General features: G+C 31.4%; 1 protein-coding gene and 1 pseudogene across 1 annotated transcript; both read right to left on the minus strand.

Annotated features, from left to right (window-relative positions):
- Positions 1–854: 854 nt before the first annotated feature.
- Positions 855–4,083, minus strand: LOC128161527 (uncharacterized). Its single transcript, XM_052824825.1, has 5 exons — positions 3,935–4,083; positions 3,333–3,512; positions 2,302–2,438; positions 1,382–1,514; positions 855–1,095 (listed from the first exon to the last, which is right to left on the minus strand). The coding sequence occupies exons 1-5, from the start codon at positions 4,018–4,020 to the stop codon at positions 939–941; spliced, it is 693 nt and encodes a 230-aa protein (XP_052680785.1). The 5' UTR covers positions 4,021–4,083; the 3' UTR covers positions 855–938.
- A 7,287-nt stretch (positions 4,084–11,370) lies between these two features.
- LOC128159188 (uncharacterized) lies at positions 11,371–14,443 on the minus strand (annotated as a pseudogene).
- Between the last annotated feature and the right edge of the window lie 9,509 nt (positions 14,444–23,952).

The following is a 23,952-nucleotide window of genomic DNA, read 5'->3' on the forward strand; positions in this document are numbered from 1 at the left end:
TTAAGTGTAAAATGATTCAAAAACTACCAAATCGATAGATTGTTATCTAATGCCTCCCAAATTATTAGAATGTGTGCTATATTATTTCTTAAAACAATGTTTTAAGTTAAAAATCACGTTTGACCAAGAATCGATGTTTCAATTTCTTGTTCGATGGTTGGTACTTTAAATTTAAACACTGAAATTAACAATACGCATGCTTAGAAAATGTGTGCCAAAAATTTTATAGCCACTTTTTTGTTAAACATATGTTTAGCACCAAGCGCCAAGAATCCTTCAAACAATAATACTATCCTGAAGTAATTTAAATTTCTATATAATTTGAAATAGTATTTTTTGTTTACATATCTAACAAAAGTTTAAAATCAAGTATTCAAAGTGTATTTCAAATTTTTTGTCGCTTTATGCAAAACCTTTTTATTGATCTATTCGGTACAGGCACGTAGCATCAGGGGGGGGGGGGGGGGGGGCAGGGGGGGGGGCCTGCCCCCACTTATTCTCACAGCAAATAATTTTTTAAAATTTACATATAAAAAATTGAATTAGCATGGAGTGCCCCCCCCCCACTTTTTTTGAGGGTGTAAAAAATTGATATGGAAATAAGGATTGAAATTGAAGTTATATACTATGCCAGCCCCCCCCCCCCCCCCCCCTCCACGGATTAGGATTTTGAAGATTTTGTGAAAGTCTTATGTCCTTTTTTTTTTTTTTTTTTTGCTTGTCAAGATTTTTTGGATGAGTCTGCCCCCCCCCCCCCCCCCCGACTTTCAAAAACGATGCTACATGCCTGCGGTAACATATAATTTTGTATAAATGTGGATTCATTATATTATGTAATAATAATTAACTCAAGATGTATCAAGAAACTTTATTGATTTGAATATCATAGATAAAACCTTTTTCCGTTTTGAAGGGAATTTGTTCAACCCATTTCTAGGTTACAAGTCATCGCACTGAAAGGGCAAAGCGAGATAGGAGAGAGCAGGGTAATAGTAATTCCTCAGGATGGTTTCCTTCTCATCTGACCACTGGAAGCCGTACTTGTCACAAGTTTTCAATTCCATGATTGTTTCTTCAATTACCTTTTCGTAGGGCCTGTTCGGTACAAATAAAACCAATCAAATTGTGGTTTTTGCTCTTATTTGATTATATATATATACTTTTATCTTATAGATAAAATACTAATAATACATACACATGTAAAATTATTCGTAACAAAAAGCATGCAAAAAAGAAGGTTCCTTAACAAACAAACAAAATTATTTTATATTATCAGCCTTCTTTAAAGACACTGTCCGCTTTATTCATCCTTTTAAAAATCTATTTCTATAAACTTGAAAGATATGTCAGACAACTTATCTGGTAAAACGGTCATACTTACGGACAAAATGTTTCTTTGGATTCTTGGTTTTCGGGGTCCCACTTAACTTTATAAATGAGATCCATGACTTGACCGAAAAGAGGTTCTAGCTGGTAGACTTTACTGTTCAAACACTGCCGTATCTCTCTTGCAACTGTAAAATGGCAAAACTAGTAATTTGAAATTCAAAGGCTCTAATACTTTCATATAAAGACAATTAAGTATATGAAACATCAGATCATCATCTAAAAAAAATGTCACTTTGAACTCCCATTACGAACATACACGCGACTGAGTTTTTAAAATGCACTCTTTATATTAACCTCTATCTCAACACTTCAAATATGTCATTCTGACAACATTTAAATAATAACAACAAAATGTGTGGACACTATCTATCATGCTTGTATCTTATCTGTATCTAGTTCCCTAAAATTAATAGCAAGAAAATGCTACATTTACATTATTATGTATGACTTAAACTTACGATTATGAATAAAACAAAAACTTACGACATACTACGATTTTAAATACAACAAAAAGATCCTGAGTGCAAATAAAACTTGCGGCAGACAACGATTATGACTACAAAAATCCTAATAAAGACTATGTTTTTGTTTAGAGGTCTCTTTCCAAAGACATTTAAAAGATAAGATGTTTATTCTCAATGGTCAGTTTGTAGACACAATGTCATGTAAAATTATCGTTCAAATTTGGCTGAAGTTTGACGTACTTAGGATCGGGTTAATTTTCGCCTCAAATCGTATATTCTACAGTCGCCTGTGTTTAAAACTGCTTAAGCAAACTACTATTTGTGAATGATGAAAATTTTCCAAAAGAAATTATATCTTAAGTCCACATTGGAACGTACGATTTTTGTGAATATGTATCCTGAAACATAATGCAGACTGACCGTAAAATCTGTGCATACAGATACTTACTGGGCAGCATGGGAGATTTGCACAAATTCTTTTCTCGTAAAGAAAACAATGCGACAGATGATCGGACACCTACTTCACAAGATGGGTTGGTTTCGTCTTGAAAATCTTTCGCACATTCAATAAACTCTGGAAAGTACCTGGAGAATCATTTACGGTATTGTTATCTAAATGGAAATGTTAATCGGTGAATGAATGCAAAAAGAATTTTTTGCTTTTCTTATTGGGTATTAGGTTATAAAAACATCAGGTATAGTTGATTTCGACAAGTGCATAAAATGTTTTGCCAATAACATGGTGTGAAAAATCCCCCCCCCCCCCCTATACATTTGTAGATATCCCGATTAACAATATCTTGTGAAATTCACAACATTCTAAAATTCGAGATAAAGGCAAACATCTTTTTTAAATTCATTTATATCTGATGTAAATTGAATTTTAGGTCAAAAATGTCAGGCGCGTGTCTATGAGAAATTATAGGACGGTGTTGCTGGGCAAGTTCACCAGAGGATAAGGAAACAGTTCACCATTGAGTTGATATTTCATGTAGCATTAGAAGCAATACGTGATTACCGAACGTATATTTCTGATATAAGTTAAATAAAGTATGCAACAAAAACCCCGATCTCTTTATCTTTAAATAATGAACTTAATTTCTATCAATGGTATTGGGACATTAACTTTGGATGTTATAATTGTGACGTAGATTATGAAAAATACCATAAACTCTTGAAAGATATATCATACTCATATATAACATATGCAGAAATCAAACATCCCTTATAACTTATTTTTTAAATATTATGCTCAGAGATAAAAGACACATTATCCTTAAAAGGACGTAGATTTTATCTAAAATTTACATCAAGCTTAATAATACGTTTTGTATGCGCGTCATAATGCAACGCAAACAAGTTATGTAACAAAACACAGATGGATATCTTCAGCCAAACAAACTTTCTGTTAATGTGATGATGCTGAGTCCTTTTTAAGGAACAAGAAAGCTTTAATCAGCTTTGAATTAATAAAAATATCTGCATACGTCATCAAAATAACCCTTCCTGAAAAGTTCTTCTCCTGTACTCGGATTTCCCGGTGTCATGACCAGTGGCGAGGTATCGGGACAATAGTAAATGTCTTTAGGGCAGTCATGACCCCTTTTGAAGATAGAATGTCCATGTTCGGCTTCTTTCCGCTTCCATAAACTTTCCTCTCTGTTTGCATGAAAAGAGACTTTTGATAGCACATTAATCATTAGAATCTCCTATGCTAACAAGTGCACTTCGCCCGTGTCTTTTTAAAATGTGATATTTGTAGTACTCATCATTGTTAGAAGTGATTGCCAAATAGTAGCTTATATGAACTAGTCAAGTCATCAAACCAATTTACTTTTACATCTCATTTTACACAAGTTCACTATCAATATGTTCTGAGACAAATCTGAGGTCCAATATCAAATCATTGTATACAGTACAGATTAAACAAGGTATTATCAAAACTTTATTTTCATTGCCCATTGTGACAAAGCTTTAATCGTAAATCAAGGTAGTTAAGAATATTGCCTTCCAACATTGCAACAAGGGAAAATAATTTTTGCTTAATATAAGTACATTAAAAACTTTCCACTTCGACTTACCTTATCTGCAAGTACCTTATAGTACTTTGAGCGTGGCAAATGGAACCTGCGGTTAGAAAGACTACACTTAAGGGCAACATAGCCATTTTATTCAAAAGAAAATAGACCACTATAGAGATGACCTCAGCGTATTTATACAAGTATCTGCTTTAAACAATTATTTTCGTCGACTGTGAAAAAAAAAGGTCAACTTCATTTAATGAATCAGTTAAAGGGTTCATAAATGTTCTGAACGTGATATGAACTTTGCTCTCATAATATTAAATAACACATTCGATGCGATTGCAATAAAATTTTTCAACTATACCATATAATTGATAAACAGTATAAAATTTTTTAACCAAGAACGACTCTTTAATCCATTCGTTTAGAGTATCCTGCAATGAATATTTGTGTTTATAGATTCAAGTTATTTGACAGTGAGGTAATGTTCATGTATGTAAAAACGAATGTCAAATGTTCATTCTGTTTTGTAAAAGGTTGTGTTTGAGTATTATTTATCTACTTAAGTCTATAAGAATAAAGTTACATATATCCTAGAAGAAAACACCAGCAACTCAAACATTATGCAACACACAGTGTTGTTGTATGATTTCATTATTTTCAGGCTGACAGAGAAGTTGAAACAATGGCTTATGAATGTTTGGGAAAAAAACTGCTTTTAAATTGAACACTGCATTATTAAGATTTTATTCCATATAGTACTTTGAGAGTGACGCGGGGGTGTTAAGGAAGCATATGGACAATTTAGCGTCTTATTTTGACTGTTATATTCAAAATCGTGAAATTAAATAAATATTTTGAATAAGATCAAAAACTTTGTATTATCCTTTAAAACAGATGTCCGTGCAATAAAATCGGGTAGTACATTACTGCCACATTGGTGCATTATCACGTGACAACTATAAATAGCTTACGTATATTCCTTAACGTAAAACGTGATAGAACAACACTACCCCGCGATTTCTAAAATAAAATAAACATACCAAGTGAAGGCAAATCATCTCAGTTTAATCAAAACCGCTGCTAGAATTCTATGTTCTTCTTAATTAAATAGTTATTCATCCGGCTCTCGTAAAACCTTCCCAACTTTTATTAAGTTTGCACGGAAAACGGTATGTTCCATCAAAACAACACAAACCATGGGATTCTAGCAGCACTTTTCAAATAAAGCATTGATCAAACTAACGATACGTATAAAATTTCAAGTTCAATATATACGGGGTAGTGTTGTTCTAGGCGGATTTTTATATCGTAAACAACGACAGAGGAAAGCCTGGCCGATAAATAAAAGCAAATTTACATACCTTTTAGCGAATGATTGATAAAACTAACTTCTTTCCCAGTATTCTTATGTTCAATTCTCAATAAATCACACCACAATACTTTATTAGAGTTCTTAGATTAGTTATATTTTGACTCTGTTTACAATGCTTTCCGATTAAATTCACACGACATTCAACTTATAGTCATGACGTCATCAATGTGTAAATCTACGTAATACACACTAATTTCTGAAAAAAAAATTGTCTTCAGTATTTTTTATTTGTTTTGGTATTTGAATATGTACATAATTAGTAAGATTTGTGATTTTACGGAATAACATGTAACTCAGATTCCATATGCTTCCTTAACACCCCCGCGGACAGGGAACATGAATTTAGAAGGACTATACTCACAGAAAACCAATTCATTCTAAGCATAGTAAAATCTTTTGCTACAAAAGTGTCTTAAACTTAATTATATATTTATATGCTTCAAATCATTATTCATCGATGTGCAAAGATAATTGGATCTGTAAATTAAATGAATCAATAATTGCATTTATAATGTTAATTGTTCTGAACTTAAAATGAACTGTATGCTATTATAAATTTGATGAGATTACAAATTCCAATTTTCCCATATAAACTCATTACTCATAACTACCGGTTTTGGAAGTTCTGCGATTAAAATCTGTTCTTAGAAATTAGTGATCAGCCACGCGCAAAAAACTGTTAATGGTTTGTATGCAGAATATTGAATGTCAACCCCGAACATGTAAGTTAAGTAAACCCGGCGTCTAAAAGAATGGTTCTCTTCACTTTTGCACATGGAAAGAATATATTTCTATAATTTTGACAGACGGAAATAATTTACTTTGAATAAACGTATTTTAAATAGTTAAATAGTTACATAAACTCGTGATTCAGCTTTGCGGCAGTATATAAGAAAGAAGAGATTTTAAACTAAGGATTGTAAAAAAACCAAAATCATAAAACTTAATGCATTTGTAAACTGAAACTAAAAATTAATTTTGAATTATCTTTACTGAACTTTTTACACAAATCTGATTAAATTCCCGTAAGGCATTATCTCGTCGTAACTATTATTATCATAATTGCGATAATGAGGATGGACATTGTTCAGTTTGCTGGATACTGACATTTTTGATGCCATCTGGTGGACTTTTGGCATTTTGAAATTAGTAGTTGCACAATTGTCTGTGGATCACTTATTAAACGCCATACATATTTGCCTGCAGTACTAACGTTTAACTATTAAAAATCAACAAATACAGTTTTCATTTACGAATGACAAAACGTCAAAACATAAAATTGGTATTTTTCTGCGCATGCTAAATATGAATGCTATTATTTTTTTACTACATGTGTTTTAGTCTTTAGTGATAGTTAAAAAGGAAAACCACTTCACATGGCCAACATAATCACTGCAAACACAGCCAGTTGATTGGTGTCTGCATTATGTCCACAAGAGATCGTATTCACTTTAAATTTGCCGTTTGTCTTGATCTTGATATTGTTTTAAATATCAAGCAATGCAAGGGAAACGTTATTTATTTATATATATATATATATATTATTTTGTAAGCGTAATATCATTTTCATCGGCAACTCAAAACAATCCAAAACATATAAGCAAAATATAACCTAAACGGAAGTGTTAGTGATATTTAGCAAAGGTCAACATTTCAGGTTGCAACATGATGTCAAGGTTTATGCATTATTCTGAATAATTTGAAAAAATCAACAAGTCAGTTTATATTGTAACATTTAAATCATAACAATTTCTTTTAAGATTTTATGTCATTTTTAGTGTTATTTCGACATAGGTTTTTCATAGTTCGTCGATAGCAACGTTCTCTGATAAATGGACATTTTAATAAAAAAAAATGAAAAAAAAAATTTGGAGTTACCAACGCAATCATTGACACAATTGTTTTCTAGCACTTGTTGATTTATTAAGATTTTGGTTCGCTCACGTAGCGCCAGCATATAGTCATCAGGACTGATGGAATACTGTACCAAGTTGATTTAGAACAACACGAAGCAATATCGTGTTTTGAAATGACATGCATTCATCAATGTTAATAGATACAAATCTGTTCACCTACGTTAATTTGTTTTCCCTCAGACTGAAATGTCACACTTTCATTGGTTTAAACATGGCACGTGATTGCCTCATATATCTCTATGTAGGTTCTGTGAGGATTAATATTAGGCAATATGGCCGTCATTGGCTGCCGCCTCGCCTACTCATCTCGACATTTCATATAATTTAACACAAAAATCGTTTTCCGTAAGTTCTTAAAATATTTAGAGTAGTTGCCTTTTGGAATTATTTTTAAATTAGAGAAAATTTGAATATTGACGTCACATTGTTTTGTCTGGAGCAGAACAAAATGGCAGCGTCGAAATTTGCTCAAATCTCTGCATAGGAAAGGGAGAAAATGTTTAAAATTGAATAGCAACAAAACATTATAAGTAATATGGGTGAAGCGAAGATTTTTAAAGAGTATTTGAAAGGTGGTATTGATAATTTTGAAGAGTTTAAATGAATTTACTTGGACGAGATGTAAGACATTTGTACATGGGTTTGCGTGGATCATCGCTATTTGTGAATTAATATGTCGCTTGATAGTCCTCCGGAAAACAAAACACTTATTAGGTGAGTTACTGACTCACTACGGAAATATATTGGGTTGATCAATCTCATAGATGGCGAGGCGAAGCCGAGCCGTCTATGAGATTGATCAACCCAATATATTTCCGTAGTGAGTCAGTAACTCACCTAATAAGTAATATTAGCATTCGTGTCATACACAAGTGTTGTTCGTGTTTATTCATAATAACGCACGCTTGTCTATTTTATACATAAATACAAGTAGAACTCGCCATTGTAGCGAAGACCTTCATCTCCAGAGTACAGAGGACCATACATTGAAAAAAATATATATATATTTGTGTCCCGTTTGTTTCTTTATTTATCTTCTATACCACTTTTCACTTAGTACAATACAGCGAGGTACATTTCTTTTTAGGAACAAAGACAAAAATACCATGCAAAAGTCGGTAAATACATTTAATAATCAATTGAATATTTATGACCTGCTTGAGTTTACACTGATGTCTTGCATTTTTCATACCGAAAAAGTTTGGCCCAATGTATATTGTCTCAATAAATGATCTTTAAAACATTTAGTGATAGACCTGCCAATATCTTCTCTATTTTAGATTACAAGCATGTTTTATATCTAACATTATTGAAAAACTACCGACTCAAAAGATTCAATTATGTAGTGTCTACCGATGATTAGTTTAAAAGTTTTGAGTTTAAAATCACTTTGCACCAAGAAAAGGACTGCATTTTAAATTAAAAAATTATCTTTCAGGTGATATAGGGGGATGGAATCATCTCATTATTAATACTTTTTTGCGATTGTCAATTAAGGTACTTCACTACACCGAAACTTATACTTTTTTAGACACTACGTCACAAGATGGCGATTTAAATGTTTTGATAAATTGTTCGTATCAATCGATTCAGATGTATATTGTCATAGCTCAGTGGTTAAAGTATTAGGCTTGTGATCTGCAGGTCACGAGCTCTATTCCACCTGCGGCTTTTCTTCATGTTTACTGAATGAAATTTTTGAAAATATCATTTTTTATCTAAAATTGCACATTTTTTTCGCCTTTTGACATATATACTTCTTATCTATCATCCTTTCTATCATAATCAAGTAATTTTCTGCTGATTTGAGAAACTATTTCAAGGTGGAGTGAGGCACCTTAAATAAAACCCAGCGTTTTAAATTTAAACTCACACAGTACTGCATAAAGGATTACATTTCAAATTAATTAAATCATCTTTTAAGTCAGTCTTACATTAAAAGTAAAAAAAATGCAATCACCTAGCTATTAATTTATTTTCGCGATTTCTAAAAAAACAAAACAAAAGAAAACGAAAGTAAAATATGCCCAATATGTGTTCAACTTCATTTTAAAGCACAAACGCTTTTGAACAAAATGTATGTGTTTAATTTATGATCACACTTTTATTAAATTGAGAAAATATTTTTAGGTTATATACCATAAAATATGGTTTGTGTCATCAAGTATACATATTTTTTCTTAAACTTTTTTAAACGCAGTGTAACGCAACTACAATTATATTAATTTTTCCACAAAGGATTTTTCTATGAAATATATCTTTTCATTGGCAAATTCTGACAAAGAATTTTATTAAAAAGAATAATCTCTATTTCAGTATAAAATAGATCATTTGTCTTTCTTGCTTTAAATATATACATTAAACTAGTTCAGCTTTGGTGCTCTCAATATTTTGATTCAATATAGATAGCACCTTCGGCTGCGTAATGCTTTGGGTAATATGACATAAAGCGTTTAAATGAAACGCTAATCGCTTCAAAATGCAAAAAAGGCCCCAAAACTCGATGTAAATTTAAAGAGGGATAGTAGGATGACTACTTTGAATCAATTCCTTTATACATAGCCTCACTGTCTCCTGTCCCATCTCTGTCACACAGAGCTCTCCTTTGGGTAAATTGGGAGACACTTAAATAAAGCAGTGTGTAGGGTCATCTTTAAAATGTGTATCTCTGTTCGTAGATGGTTGCCGTTCTGCTTCTGTTTTCCGTTTTTATGATGACAATGGGTGTCTCAGAGGGTTCTATCATCCGACGGATCCAATGTAAATACTGCAAGCTAGGCTGTCAGAGGAGTTATATTGTTTTTAAAACGGGCGTAATTTTCGGTCATCGGAGAAAATGTGGTTCCAGGAGGAATGACTGCTGGAAAAGCTGTGACAGAGACATGTGTTGAAAGGCTATTTTTAAAACTTAACAAATTTTTATCAAACAAGATGTTTTCAAAAATGTAACTCCTACTTGATCAGATCTGTTGAGAATTAAAAGAAAAATATGCATGAACTAGATTTTATTTTCTTTGTGCAAATGAATTGAAGGGTATATAATTGAGCAATCTGCAACTACTTGTTACCTAAAGTAATTAAAGTAAATTACTTGAAAAAGGACAATAGCATTTACGACTAAATATGTGAGACAAGAAAACTCTTAAAAGTTGACACATTAGAGTATGAAGCAACACTACAAGAACTAATTCCTGGTTATTTATATCATGCAAACGATCAATTTTTGTTCGACGTTCAAAACATTACTTACTTTTAAGACTCCAATTCGGTAGAATACTACATAATACAACATTTTGTACAAATATATCACACGTTATAAATACGTCGGTATACTTCGAAAATTATTAAAATCTTTTTTTTTAATGTTAACCTAGTGAGGTTTTTCTTAAGATGCTGTCCTGCGTCGGTCGACATTCACGTCCTTGTCATAAACTGGGACAATGTTTCTGTACATAAGAGTAGTTCGTCAAAATACATGGAAGGGGTTTATCAAATTGCCAAAAAAGAATTAATGACCGTTTTTAAATTTAAAAGAATAGGAATAAGAGATATTTGGGAAGGAGTCAAGATTAAGAATATTTAAGATACCGGGTAATTTGATAACTTAAAAAAGAAAACAGAATTTACTGTCAGTAATAGTTGGTGAATATCTTCCATGCTATTCCACTCTTATACACAAACAAAATAGCAAATAAAAACTATGCATTTCCATAATAAACAAGAAGTTTGTAGCTGAAAAATAATTGCTCTTCAATATTTATATTTTCCATATCATGTAGATCAAAATAAAAATATACTAAAACAACGCTTTAATTCTTTTACATTGCTCGCCTACTAATAAACGAAGGGCACTTTAATTTAACAGACAAATGTTAATGTATTATACAAACCGTATATCAGAGACTGATTTAGGATCTACAATGAACCAATTTACCAACATTTTTTTTTCATTCAAAACCCAGGTCTATAATATGTGTTACTTCTTCACGTTAAAAATGATGAGTTATAAAAGATATGGCTCGTCTGACCTTAATGTCTAATATTTTGAATTTTGTCATATCAGTGACATCTTTAAAAAATTTTCATCTACCAAGTAGAATTCTCCCTCTGTTTGTTACGGAAATTCAAAGTTAATTAATTTACATGCCCCGTTTATCGATAAGTGGTCACTGGAAACCTACAATGACCTAAGAAAAATCCCGGATTGCACAAAACTATCGTCATAATGTCAGACTCAAATTCACATACGAGACGATTTTGCTGACTCGTTTAGCTAATGTACTGATGTACATTAACAGACATTTAGTTAACTTAACTTACGTTTTGCAGTTAATTTATTAATTTGTTAAAAGAAAGATGTAAATTTAAAAAATAAAACGCTTTCTATGATTATTTATACGCCCGGTTATGAAGGTAGCAATCTTTGTAAAAAAAAAGTTTACATTACCAGCTAACGCGGGTTACGTCTTTTTTCTCCAATGTCGCCACATTCATATCCCGTATGAATCACCAAAGAAAGCATTTTATTGTTTAAATAAATGTTTAAAAAATTACAAACGAAAGCACACTGATAAATAAGAAGAACTAAACAAAATCATGTTTGGAAGGTTTATGAAATGAACCAAAATAAGAAATATTTAACTGAGGATTTGGAAACTGTTTCTGTTTTGATTTTTTTTTTCCAAAGAATTCTTTCAACACTATAAAGATTACAGATCGTCGTAGTGAAACGGCAAAGCGAGATACGAAAGAGCTGGGTAATAGTAGTTCCTTAGGATGGTTTCTTTCTCTTCTGACCACTGGAATCTGTATTTGTCACAAGTTTTCAGTTCCGTGATTGTTTCTTCTATTATCGTTTTGTAGGGCCTGTTCGGTTAAAATAGAAGATATTAAACAGAAGTTTCTAATTTTCTCATATATCAAAATAAAGAAATAAAAATTATTACTTCAACCAATAAAAATCTTAAAATTAATTTCAAATGCCTAAAAGATTTTTAACGATGGGTATTAAAAAACAAGTTTGGTAATTTATATATCCTACATAATTTGTATATCCTATATCTGTCATATGATTTTTATGCAGCAAATTTGGACGATTTTTGATATAAAAAAAACACCCAAATACCTGTGAACGAAGTGTAATTGAAAAAGATGAAAGGGATAATATCCACGAGAACTTCTTTCAGACATTATCATTTTTCACTCAAAAAATTAACAGGAATGGAGATTTATAAAGGGAAATGTTTACATCTTTTCCCCTCGCACTATTTTCCAACATTAACATCGGGGTTACTTCAATGCAAAATCACAATAGACATTACATTTTTTTAGCAATGAAATGAAACGTGATAAGCTAGAAGGGGCGTTTCAAAGAAGAAATTATGAACTTTTTTCATACTTTTGAATGAACATTGTTTGAACCCTGAAGTATTTCGAGTAATTAAGCTAAATGTGAATCGATGATATCTTGGTATATAAAAGTATATTGTTCGTGCCAATAAGCAATCTAATTATTTTTAAAACTTAGATTAAAATACGTCTTGCTGGAATTTCTATAAAACGTGATATACAATACAACGTATACTTACGGACAAAACGTTTCCTTGGATGCCTGATTTTCAATATTCCACACCGCCGCATGGATCAGATTCATGACTTGCTTATATAAAGGTAGTAGCTGTGTGGCCTTATTATTCAGACACTCGCGTATCTCTTTTGCAACTGTAAATTGATAAATCACCACTTTTTTATATTGTACATATTGCATACACATAGGTAGGTGCACACACAGTTGGAATTCAATCTAATGGAACTAACAAATATCTATATGACGATTAATGATAAAAATGAAATTACTTGTTGGTCCGTTCTATATATATTGGATTTATCTATATATATATATATATATATATATATATATATATATATATATATATATATATATTATCATAATGTAAGTTGCCTGTTTCTGATGATACTTACCGGGAAGTATAGGCGATTTGCACAATGTTCTCTCTCGTAGAGACAAAATGGATGCGTAGTCTCGAACGTCATCTTCGCAGGACGGGTTGGATTTATATTGATAATTTTTTGCACATTCAATAAATTCTGGAAAGTAGCTGAAATAAATGATCAATGGCTTTGTATATATGAAATGAATTTCAATCGTGTTTCAATGTGTGTTTCAATGTTTGCTGACAACTCTATTGGAGACGGTGTTCGTTTAAACCAATGAATAAGAAAATACACTACATGATCTACGTAAACGTACATTTCATTATATTTAGCACATTATTGAATATTCACCTGGAACCTCTGGACAGGGAATTTCAATTGAATAACACGCACAAAATGGCAGTGTATCAACTACAATATTTAAATGCTGTTTCTGCCTTCATGTAGCAATAATAGCTAATGAAGGTGTAGCTAATTATCTATTAATTGTTGCAGCGTTAGAATGAATATATATTTTCCTAATTTTCTGAAAATAAATATCATAACAGGAGTTAAGCTACAAATGCAAAACATAAACAATTTTTTTTCCTAGGATATAAAATTTCTGATTATGTAGACTTCATGTATGGTAACTCTGATGTTCACACTTACGTTTTCCAGAAATAGAGGGGTTTTTACATTATTGTTTTTTAAGTGAATTACCTGCATACATCATCAAGTAACCCTCTCTAAAGACGTCATTTCCTTTACTCGGATCTCCTGGCTGCAAGACCATTGGTGATGTTTCTGGACAAAAATAGATGTCTTTTGGGCAGTCAAGACTCCTCTTGAAGGTTGAATGTCCATATTCAGTCTCTTCTCGCTTCCATGAACTCTCATCTCTTTTGGCATAAAAAAGTATTTATTGCTCACCTTACATGTCAAGCTCTTCAATTCAAATGCAAAATAATTTCTATACGTACAATATTGGAAACAGCAAATATCAGACTTAAACCAAAGGAACTAAGTAACCAAAAACGTTGATATGTTACTAAATATTTGCCCTCTATCTCTTTATCACTGTTCTCCGACGATGTCAAAACTGATTTTTTATATTATTGTATGCCTAGCTTATCGGAGAACGTATTTTCAGGACTTTGTTTAATTCAATAGCAAACTATTTATCTAGCATAACAACCAACGGAAAAACATTAGCTAGATTGTCGTTTATTGAAAACTATCCACTTTGACTTACCTTGTCAGCGAGTACTTAAATGTAAATTGAGAGTGACAGAGGGAACCTGCAGATAGAAGGACTGCAATTAAGGGCAACATGACCATTTTATTTAAAGAAAAGTAGACCACTACGGAGTTTCCCAATACTCTCAGCGTATTTATACATGTATCTGGTTCAAATTATTATTTTTTGCCGACTGTATAATCCATGGAAAATTGGTCATCTTCATTTAATGGATCAATTAGGGTTTATATAAATGTTCTGAACTTGAATTATTAACTTCGCTTTCATAATGCCAAATAAACACATCTAATGGTACTCATTTAATTTTTAATTGAAGCAGTCAGCATGTGGTTAACTGCATCTTCATTTCTATTTGTTGAAAAAGTTTTACACTTTTCTCGATCCAGTTTAAATTCTAAAAACCATGCATCATTAAGATTTTAATTTTTCAAGTCGTTATTAATGATAACGATGAGATGGGTATTATTTGATGCATGCTGACATTTCCGGTGATATTAGGTAAATATTTTGACCTTTGGAAATTAGTAATTACACAGATGTCGGAAGAATCAGACTAAATTTGATATGCCTGCAACATTGCATGTTTGAAAGCCTAAACATTGATATCAACATAAGTGGTAACACTGTATATACATGTATATATATTTTTAAATCTACTGAAGAGCCCGGTAGGGCGAAAGCGCTATAGATAAAAGTTGTTTGAGCATTGGACTTATTTTTGTGTTTATATATATATATATATATATATATATATATATATATATATATATATATATATATATATATATATATATATATATATATATATATATAGTTTTTTTTTAATTTTACCATATATTATAACATCGTATGATTTATATATATATCTGACGTCATCCTGTCAATAACTGCCGTCAGGTAGTCAGACAAAATAAATAACGTGCGCTCTAATATAATATTTCGGTCTTTGATATTACCAAGACTAATGAGAGTAAATTAAATGATTTGAAATTTTTTGAAATGCTTAAACTTCCTCAATTTTATGGAAATGTGATTACTGCGTTTAATAGTTGTAAGAAGCAAAAAGTAATTGGTAACTTAACGAGAGATGAGTTCTTAAGCCAATTTATATGGAATAATAAACTTTTTCAATATGATTCAAAACCATTGATTTTTAATAATTGGATACGGAGTGGTATTTTGTATGTAAAAGACATTTTTGACGAAACAGGGGAATTGTATGAAATTACGTATTTCTCAAACAAACTGATTAAAAAGAATAATATTCTGTGTGAATATTTAATGCTTAAGAAAGCTGTTAAAATGTATAGACAAAAATTTGATTGTTCATATGCAAAATATGTTAACATAAGAAAAGATGTACATTTTTTGTTTAAAAACAATGTTGTAGAATCAATAAGAAATGTAAAAAGCAATTTTTATTACTCTATATTTATTAATACGAAATTTCATAAACCGATCAAAGAGAATAAATGGAACAGGATATTTAACATTACAGAAAGTTATATTTGGAAAAATGTATATACGTCTAAAATTAAGAGTATGTATGAGAAAAGAATATCAGAATTTAACTACAAATTGTTACATGGTATTTTGAACAAAAATGCTTATGTAAGCAAGTGGAATAAAGATGTATCCCCGCTATGTGAAATATGTAAAGATGAAGAAAATATTAAACATCTACTATATGACTGTAAAATTATCAAGACTATCTGGGAGAAAGTCAGCTCCTTTCTAAAATTTGATATTACTTGGAAAATTATTGTACTTGGATTCTATGCTGAAGTAAGCGACAAAACACTGCTTTTAAACAACCTAATAGCTTTTATTACCTTTAGTATGTATAAATATAAGATGAAATGTAGATTAAAGGATGAGAAAATGTCAGAGAAAAACCTCTTATTTAGTTTGAAAAGTAATCTGTGTATGCAAAATACTGTTCTAAAAATGACTAGTTGTATTAGAAATGATATTTACCACGATATAGGTGATTATTTGTAGACACTAAATGTGCGATGTATGATGATGATGATAATGATGATGATGATGATGTAATAATGAATATGTGAATGAACTTGTTTTATAATAAAAGAAAAAAAAAAACGTGCGCTCTAATTATCCTCCCATATTGTTATTTAATCGTCAACTTATTGAAACCAATCAATCTTATGTTATCCATTTTGACAACTAATACAGTTTTATCTTATTATTTTAATAATGAATACTGTACCATTGAAAGGGCATGGTCACGACTTTGGTCAAAAATTATCTTTTCGATTTTAATGATTACAATGCTTAAGTAAGGCATTTTTAACAGGCGGCAACAGTTTGAGTGTCATTTGATGAGTCGTAAGCGAGTTACAGAGCTTACCATTTTTCGCTATGTAAACAATGCGTTTGTGTACATTTTGAATGTTGAAGTGAAAATTCAAGTAATAGACCTAAAATGAATCTGTTAATCGTTACGAACTGTTTATTTATGCTTAAAATGAATAATAAGATACACAAACCAGCTTCAAAAAGATTTTGTACTGGTATATTGAACCTATGTAAACAAAAACAGGACATGAGCCTTGTTTACATGACGAAGAATTCTAAGCCCTGTATCTTGCTTAAAACTCAACGACTGGCACCCAAATTTCATCTGATCATTAGAAATGCATTCCTAAAGCATTGCAAGTAATAAAAACAGAAAAATAAAATTTGACCAAAATCGTGACAATGCCCCTTTAAGGTTATTACACCGGTTACATTTTTGAATGGATGCTTATTTCTCGCAAACCATAACAATGGTTCTTGAGGTACAAAAAACAAAAATATTTACAAATGTACAAATGCAGGGTCATGTTAGGGAAGAGAACAGGAATTAAATAAATCGAGCTAATTTTTTTAAAAGAAATATGGAAATTTTTTCAATGAATCAATATCTATGGTATTCATAAGATCCCCAAATTTATATTAAGTATTAACATTTGATGAGTATTTTTCTTGACCAATATGTTGCGGAATAAAGAAAATGCCTGACATTCCATAACATAGTGGTATTCGTCACCCAAAGTGTTTTTATTACATAATGAACAAATTGTATGACATCTTGGAAGTTTCTTAAGATAAATTTCATGTCCAAAGTTTTTCTTGAAGATTCTGCAATTCAAACATTTGAATGAATTTTCTACATTTCTGAACCTATCTTGTTTAGCTCAATATGTAATTATTCGTACCTTGATAAAGATTATCAAAGAATATCGCCCATTTCCCCATAAACCATACAAATTGAGGTTCTAGAATTAATAGTACAAATTTCAATTTTTTTTAAGGAAAAATGACAATAACAAACTGTCATCCATCTCAAAAATCCATTAAACGGAATACAAATCCAAAGCAGAGCAACACGGACCTCTAAAAGGATAGAAATTTGATCAGGTGCCTAGGAGGAGTGAGCATCCTTTGCTGACCGCTCACACCCACCGTGTGCTCTTTGTGTAATCGGGGAAAAACCGGAAAAGTCCGTAGACAATTAGGTGAATAATTATGGTCTGACAATAAGTATGAAAAACTTCAGTCAGCATGCGACCCAGTAGACGATTGTATTTGCTGACAAGGTCGTTGTGTCGACAATAGAACTTACGAAAACATGGAAAAGATGACTTCAAACGAGACTGTTGATACATGTAGTCCTGTTTTATCAACTTGATTGTCAGTAGCTTGCCTCGTCTAAGAAACTGTTCATACGAAGACCATGTCCTTGTGATTAGAATTAACTAAGAGACAAAAACAATATATGCAGGTGATTAATGTATATTGCTACATAAGTAAGGACAGTTGACTATAGAAAATTTGAAGTCATCGCGTTTATCATTATATAAATAGTGCCTGTTTGGGAGGGTAACAGTTGAAAATGACACCCTGAGGAAACCATTGTCAACCGACGCGAAGCGGAGGTTGACAATGGTTTTCGAGAGGTGTCACTTCAACTGTTATCCTCACAAACAGGCAATATTTATTTCATTATACTGAATGTCTTAATTTTAGAGAGTTTTTATATTGCTTTTATATAGAAATGATGTGAATTTTACGGCGAACCGTACACGCATAATTTACGCGCATGTAACAATTTGTTGTGTTACCCGTTGCTAAGTGTGTTGCTAACGCTGAGGGTAATAGAACGGATTATCAACTGCGTCTAAACCAATCAGATTTCAGTATTTAAGATGAAAGTATAATAAAAAGATTTGTTGTTAGGTTACCATCAATGTCCATTTCCAGTAAAATATCCAAATATGAAACAAATGACGCAGACTATGTGGTATCTTTTATTTCAAATGAACTTTCTCTAAAATATCTGTGTTTTGGTAGCCTCACACTTTACAGCCATTAAATAAGATTGGACTAATAACACTATTAAACAGATCAAATTGACAGTCGATTGGTAAATCAAAATATCTTATTTCTCTAATTACTCCACACAAAGCTTTTTAGGCTTACGCAATCTTTTTCTGTCAAATTATGGACGAATTCTACATAAAAAATCCATGGCCTCCAAAAAAATTTGAAAAGTTATAACTGCATCGGCTGTGCAAAAAATAAGCGCCACGCTAACATCTTAACCAATTTCAGGTCATTTAATAAATTGTTTTTAAAGACATGAACTCTTTGGATAATGTTAAGTTTAAAAACATACAGTACTAAAGGAAGTTATCATTTTTCCACCAACAAGTGCATGAAAATAAAAATATGTGCAAAGTAAAGCTGCACTCAAATTAGACTACACTTTATTCAACCAAAAGAAATAATGACATGTCATAGACCTTCTAACATTTAAAACAACACAATATCTTAAATTTGATGTCAATTTTAATATTATTTAGACAAAGAATTTTTATAGTACTTTGATGATAACATTTTCTGTTAAGATAAAATTTAAAAATAAAAATAAACTAGATGCTGTCATTAGACAGTAATACCCGCACCATGTGTTTGCCCCTAAATAACACTGTTTTATACCAGTTTAATTAAAAATGAAGGCTACATGCAAACTCCGGTAATACATTTAAAAATTATAATTTTCATAACTGAAGGATGAGATCCCTGCCCATATGATAATACACATCATGACATGAGCAGCACTTTATGTGCAATTTGGGGTAGAACTGTTTGCAGTGAATTTTCAGTTAATCAATAATCTTAACATTTTATGTCATAGGAAGTATAATGGTCTATATAATTATTACAAACAAAATTAAAAATTAAATTATGCCCCCTCCCCGTGGCGGTTGCCGGTTTTAGATTTGCTTCTGTGTGCCTACATGAACATCATCGTGTGCACAGATTTAGAGAAGGGGTGGGAGTGAGGGGTCCAGACCCCCCTCCCCATGAAAATTCGTAAATTACCAAAAATACACCTTGGACCCCAATGCTCTTACAGACATGTAAACGCTCTAACCCAGTGCGCTTCAATGTTAGGTAACATTATTTGGGGGGTAAATATTTAATCAATAGTCAACATACTTTATTGTTTATCTCAATAGGAAGTATACATGTACATCACAATATGCAGGTGTCCTGCACCACCTTAAAGCTGTTATTTACCTAATAAAATAGTGCAAGTGGATTTGAAGAATAGGTCATAAAAATACATGCATGTTACAAATGACTGATCTTTGTCTGAAGTTACGTACACAACACAGGTTTGCATGTCTCATTAGCGGGTACTAGTTTTACCCAGCTCTTCGATTAGATGGGTTCACGTGTATACATACATGGGTGTTGCTAAAACGCGGAACGGAAAACGGAACGGAAGGAAAACGGAAAATCTTATCTAATGTTATTTACCTTGTAGATTTGTTAAGTATGCTAAAACGATATACTTTATGTACCTTTTTAATTTTTTTTGAAAGATTAGCAATATTAGATTATTTATTCAAGAATATTTATTTCCTCAAAATTAACAATACATGCATTGACCACTATATTCTGTCTCAAAATATCCTCGATTCACTTTTTGCTGTATATTTATATATACCTCAGGGTTCAAGCGATTCTCTTTTAGAAGCATTAAACATTTTCATTATTCTTTCTTTAAAACGTCCTCTCTAGCTTATCAGCTGGTATAAATACACGGCTAAAAATAAAGAAGTCTACGGGGTTTTGCATTTTAACAGACCCGGATGATGGTGTTGAAAAATTGTGCAAGGTCTTCTGAGTGACTTCCAAATGGAGAAAAGATGTCAACATTTTCCATTATAAATCGTCCAAATGTGCTGCATGAATATTTTGGGATCGACAGACTATAGTCCCAATATATAATCGGAAAATCAAACCAGGCAACGTCTAGAGCTCTCTATTCGGATCATATGTATATAGCTGCTGGAATAAGCAACTGCATGCTTTGTATTGCAAACGTAAAAAAAATTGCATTGCTAAAAATACTAGTTTCACAAATTACTAGTTTCACAAATTACCGGGTATTTTAATGTTTACTGTATTTTAATTTTTTAATGTCGTCAGTCCTACAGTTTTTTTCTTTCATCTCAATGATACTGTATCGTCTGTATGATAAAAGATCGTCTAGAACACCGAAAATTCAATTTTGATGTAAGTATATACATGTACATCATATTTGAAAATAATATAAAAATACTCAAAACACGCATAAAACGCTTTCACTAACTGCGTACGTTACGCTAATATGCCAGCAATACCATATAAGAGAAATAAGTAAAAAGTTATAGCTAATTTGCTCGTTTAATCATGTAAATGTTTCACAATTCGTATACATTTGATTTTTCTGTTTCGTACTCAACTAAAGCCGAATGAATACAATGCTATAATTGATAGACATTCATATGAATATTAATAAGATAGCAACATGTTGATAATCATTCATTAGATATAAATAAAAGATACAAAGTAAATCGTTTCTGGCCAGTCTATACCCTTTTTAAGGGATAAACGTGATGATATTTTCCATTCCGTTCCGTTTTCCGTTCCGCGTTTTAGCAACACCCATACATACATGTCTGTGTTTTCCGTATGCAGAAAAGGATTACGGTAGTTAAGATCAGCTAAAGGAATTCATTATTGTGTTTTAATTGGATTATCATTATGATGTTGACCAATTTAGGTAAGCATAATACATGTAGTAGCAGTAGCACAATATAATAAGATGCCAGCATGGGATTCCTGCCAGCATACATACACAAATACAAATACAAATACAAATATTTTATTGGCACAGACACAATTACAATAATTGGCAAAGGCCCAATGAATATATAAGAACATCATTGTATGTTTACAATAGTTGCATGTACAGTATATATATATTTACTGATCTATATAGATCAGTTTAACATTTCCTTAGACTAATTAACATCTGTGTTCAAAGCAGTCATTAATGAATTTAACAGTAATATTTAAAATAGTATGTATTTCACTATTTAAACATACATGTAAAATGTATCTTTCTTTGTCCAAGTTATTGGCAATATTTATTTTACTTATCTTATAAAAATTACTAAAATAATTGTTCCTTAGATGAGAATAGGCTTTACATTGAAAAAGAAAATGAGTTTCATCTTCAATTGCACCAGTTTTACAAGCATTACAATATCTTTCATTCCTAATTGTGGCATTATATCTACCACTTTCTATTGCAAGTTTATGTGCACTTAATCTTATTCTACTAATAGAGGATCTCTCAGATCTTTTCCTGAGTATATCAACATAAGGACTTCTTTTTCTCATATATAATTTTTGAAAAAATGAAAGTTTTTCTGAACTAAAAATTTTTGATGATTGCTCTTGGATACATTGGTCAATGATTCTTTGCTTTATGTTTGGTAAAAAGTGTTGGATTGTGCTTTTATAATTACTAATGTTTGAGAATCCCAAATTGTCTAGGATGCCATAAATTTTCTTAGTCCAGGAATTGGAATTGATCGTTCCCTGATATAATTTAAATGCCAAAGAATTAGATGTATATACACATGTATATAAGTTCTACTTTCACTTTCTAAATGTAATCTCCCTTTGACAGCATACTGTATCATCATCTTTTAATAATTAAATAAGCTTATCATCGTTACCTATCCTATCGCATTTGTAAAGTTTCTGTCATTTTAGTTGCAAAAGTTATTTTTTTCATATGTCAGACTGCATGCACTATTGAGTTGACCCCATATTGACCCTGTATAAACAATTTCTTATTAAATTTGTGTATTTCATATGTAAGTAAGTGTAGACACTTATATTTTTTATATGAGTAATAATAGGAAGGAAGGAGTATTTCTTTCTTAATGTATTATAATGCATCAAATACAATGTAGGTCATGACCTTATGGGACTGTTCTGACCCCACGAAACAGGAAAATACAAAATATCTTCTAAAGTCATTATGATGCATCAACTGGTGTAAAGTACATTAATGACCCCCAGGTGTTGTCTTTAACCCACCGCCCCCCCCCCCCCCCCCCCCCGCCTTTATGAAATAGGAAATGATATGATACACTTTATATTTTGTTAACTTCTGAGATCTGAGATCCTCATCCCTAAACCGTTTAATTTATTTTTGCTCTTTGTGTCATTGCGCGTAAAATTGTATTGTAAGATTATGCCCCCTTGGAGAAACCCTGACATTTTAGAACTAGAAATAATAATGTATTTTATCTTATTCATATGTTATACAGTAGTGTTTGATCCATGTGGGTAATTCCTAGCCTAATGATGTCACTGCTTTGTTTAGGAGACTTTACAATTGCCCCAAATAGGTGAATACACATGGCAGTGATGCATATAACATTTTGTTTATAAATCTTAAAAATTGAATGAAGCAATTTCCAAAATGTTAATGTGAATCACGAGAGAAAAAGCAATCAAGAAATGATTTAAAATTTGCTACTGTACACATGTAAGAATGTATTAAGAAGACTGAATCTTTATAAGCAGGTTAGATTGGGGGGGGGGGATGAATGTGGAGTATAAACATTTATAATTTGAATCATTTATTGTTATTAATTAATTTTAACTTGTCAATGAATACTACTTATTGATCCCAAGGTAGAAATATGACCTCTGATCGTATCTCAATAGATCATTTGTCAATTATGCAAGGTGTAATGTAATTTTTTTTAAGAATAACATTTTTTACCAGTTTATAAAAGTTTTTAGACACCCAAATTATATTTTGATTTTAATAGATTATTCGACAAGGAGGGGGGGGGGAGAGAGAACAGTTTATATTTGAGTTTGTTTGGGAGTGGGGGTTCCAAGTCATATATTTGACAATTTTTTAATGTAATTTAAAATAAGACTAAGCCATACTACAGTCATGAACATGAATAGTATAGAACAAAACACAAACTAATACATGTACATGTATATATACATAGGAAGTATTACAAAACAGATGATTGATCTATATCTGGGTTCTTAAATTGAATCATATATCATGTACATATTATATTATTGTTTCTTTGTTCAAGGCATTTAAGATGGTATGTAGGTCATGATCCCAAGTGCTCTTCCTGAAATTATCAAATATCATAAAAACCATTGAGATCCCCACCTTAATCCAAAGATATTATTCCTC

Source organism: Crassostrea angulata, chromosome 8 (assembly GCF_025612915.1).
Source record: "Crassostrea angulata isolate pt1a10 chromosome 8, ASM2561291v2, whole genome shotgun sequence".
NCBI classification, from domain to species: Eukaryota; Metazoa; Mollusca; class Bivalvia; order Ostreida; family Ostreidae; genus Magallana; species Magallana angulata.

Excerpts from the sequence above, each read along its gene's own strand:
- LOC128161527 (XM_052824825.1), bottom strand. The coding sequence starts at position 4,020 with ATGGCTATGTTGCCCTTAAGTGTAGTCTTTCTAACCGCAGGTTCCATT. Across the intron at positions 3,513-3,934 it reads ATAAGGTACTTGCAGATAAG|AGAGGAAAGTTTATGGAAGC; the intron begins GTAAGTCGAAGT and ends TCATGCAAACAG. Across the intron at positions 1,515-2,301 it reads CAAATCTCCCATGCTGCCCA|TTGCAAGAGAGATACGGCAG; the intron begins GTAAGTATCTGT and ends GCCATTTTACAG.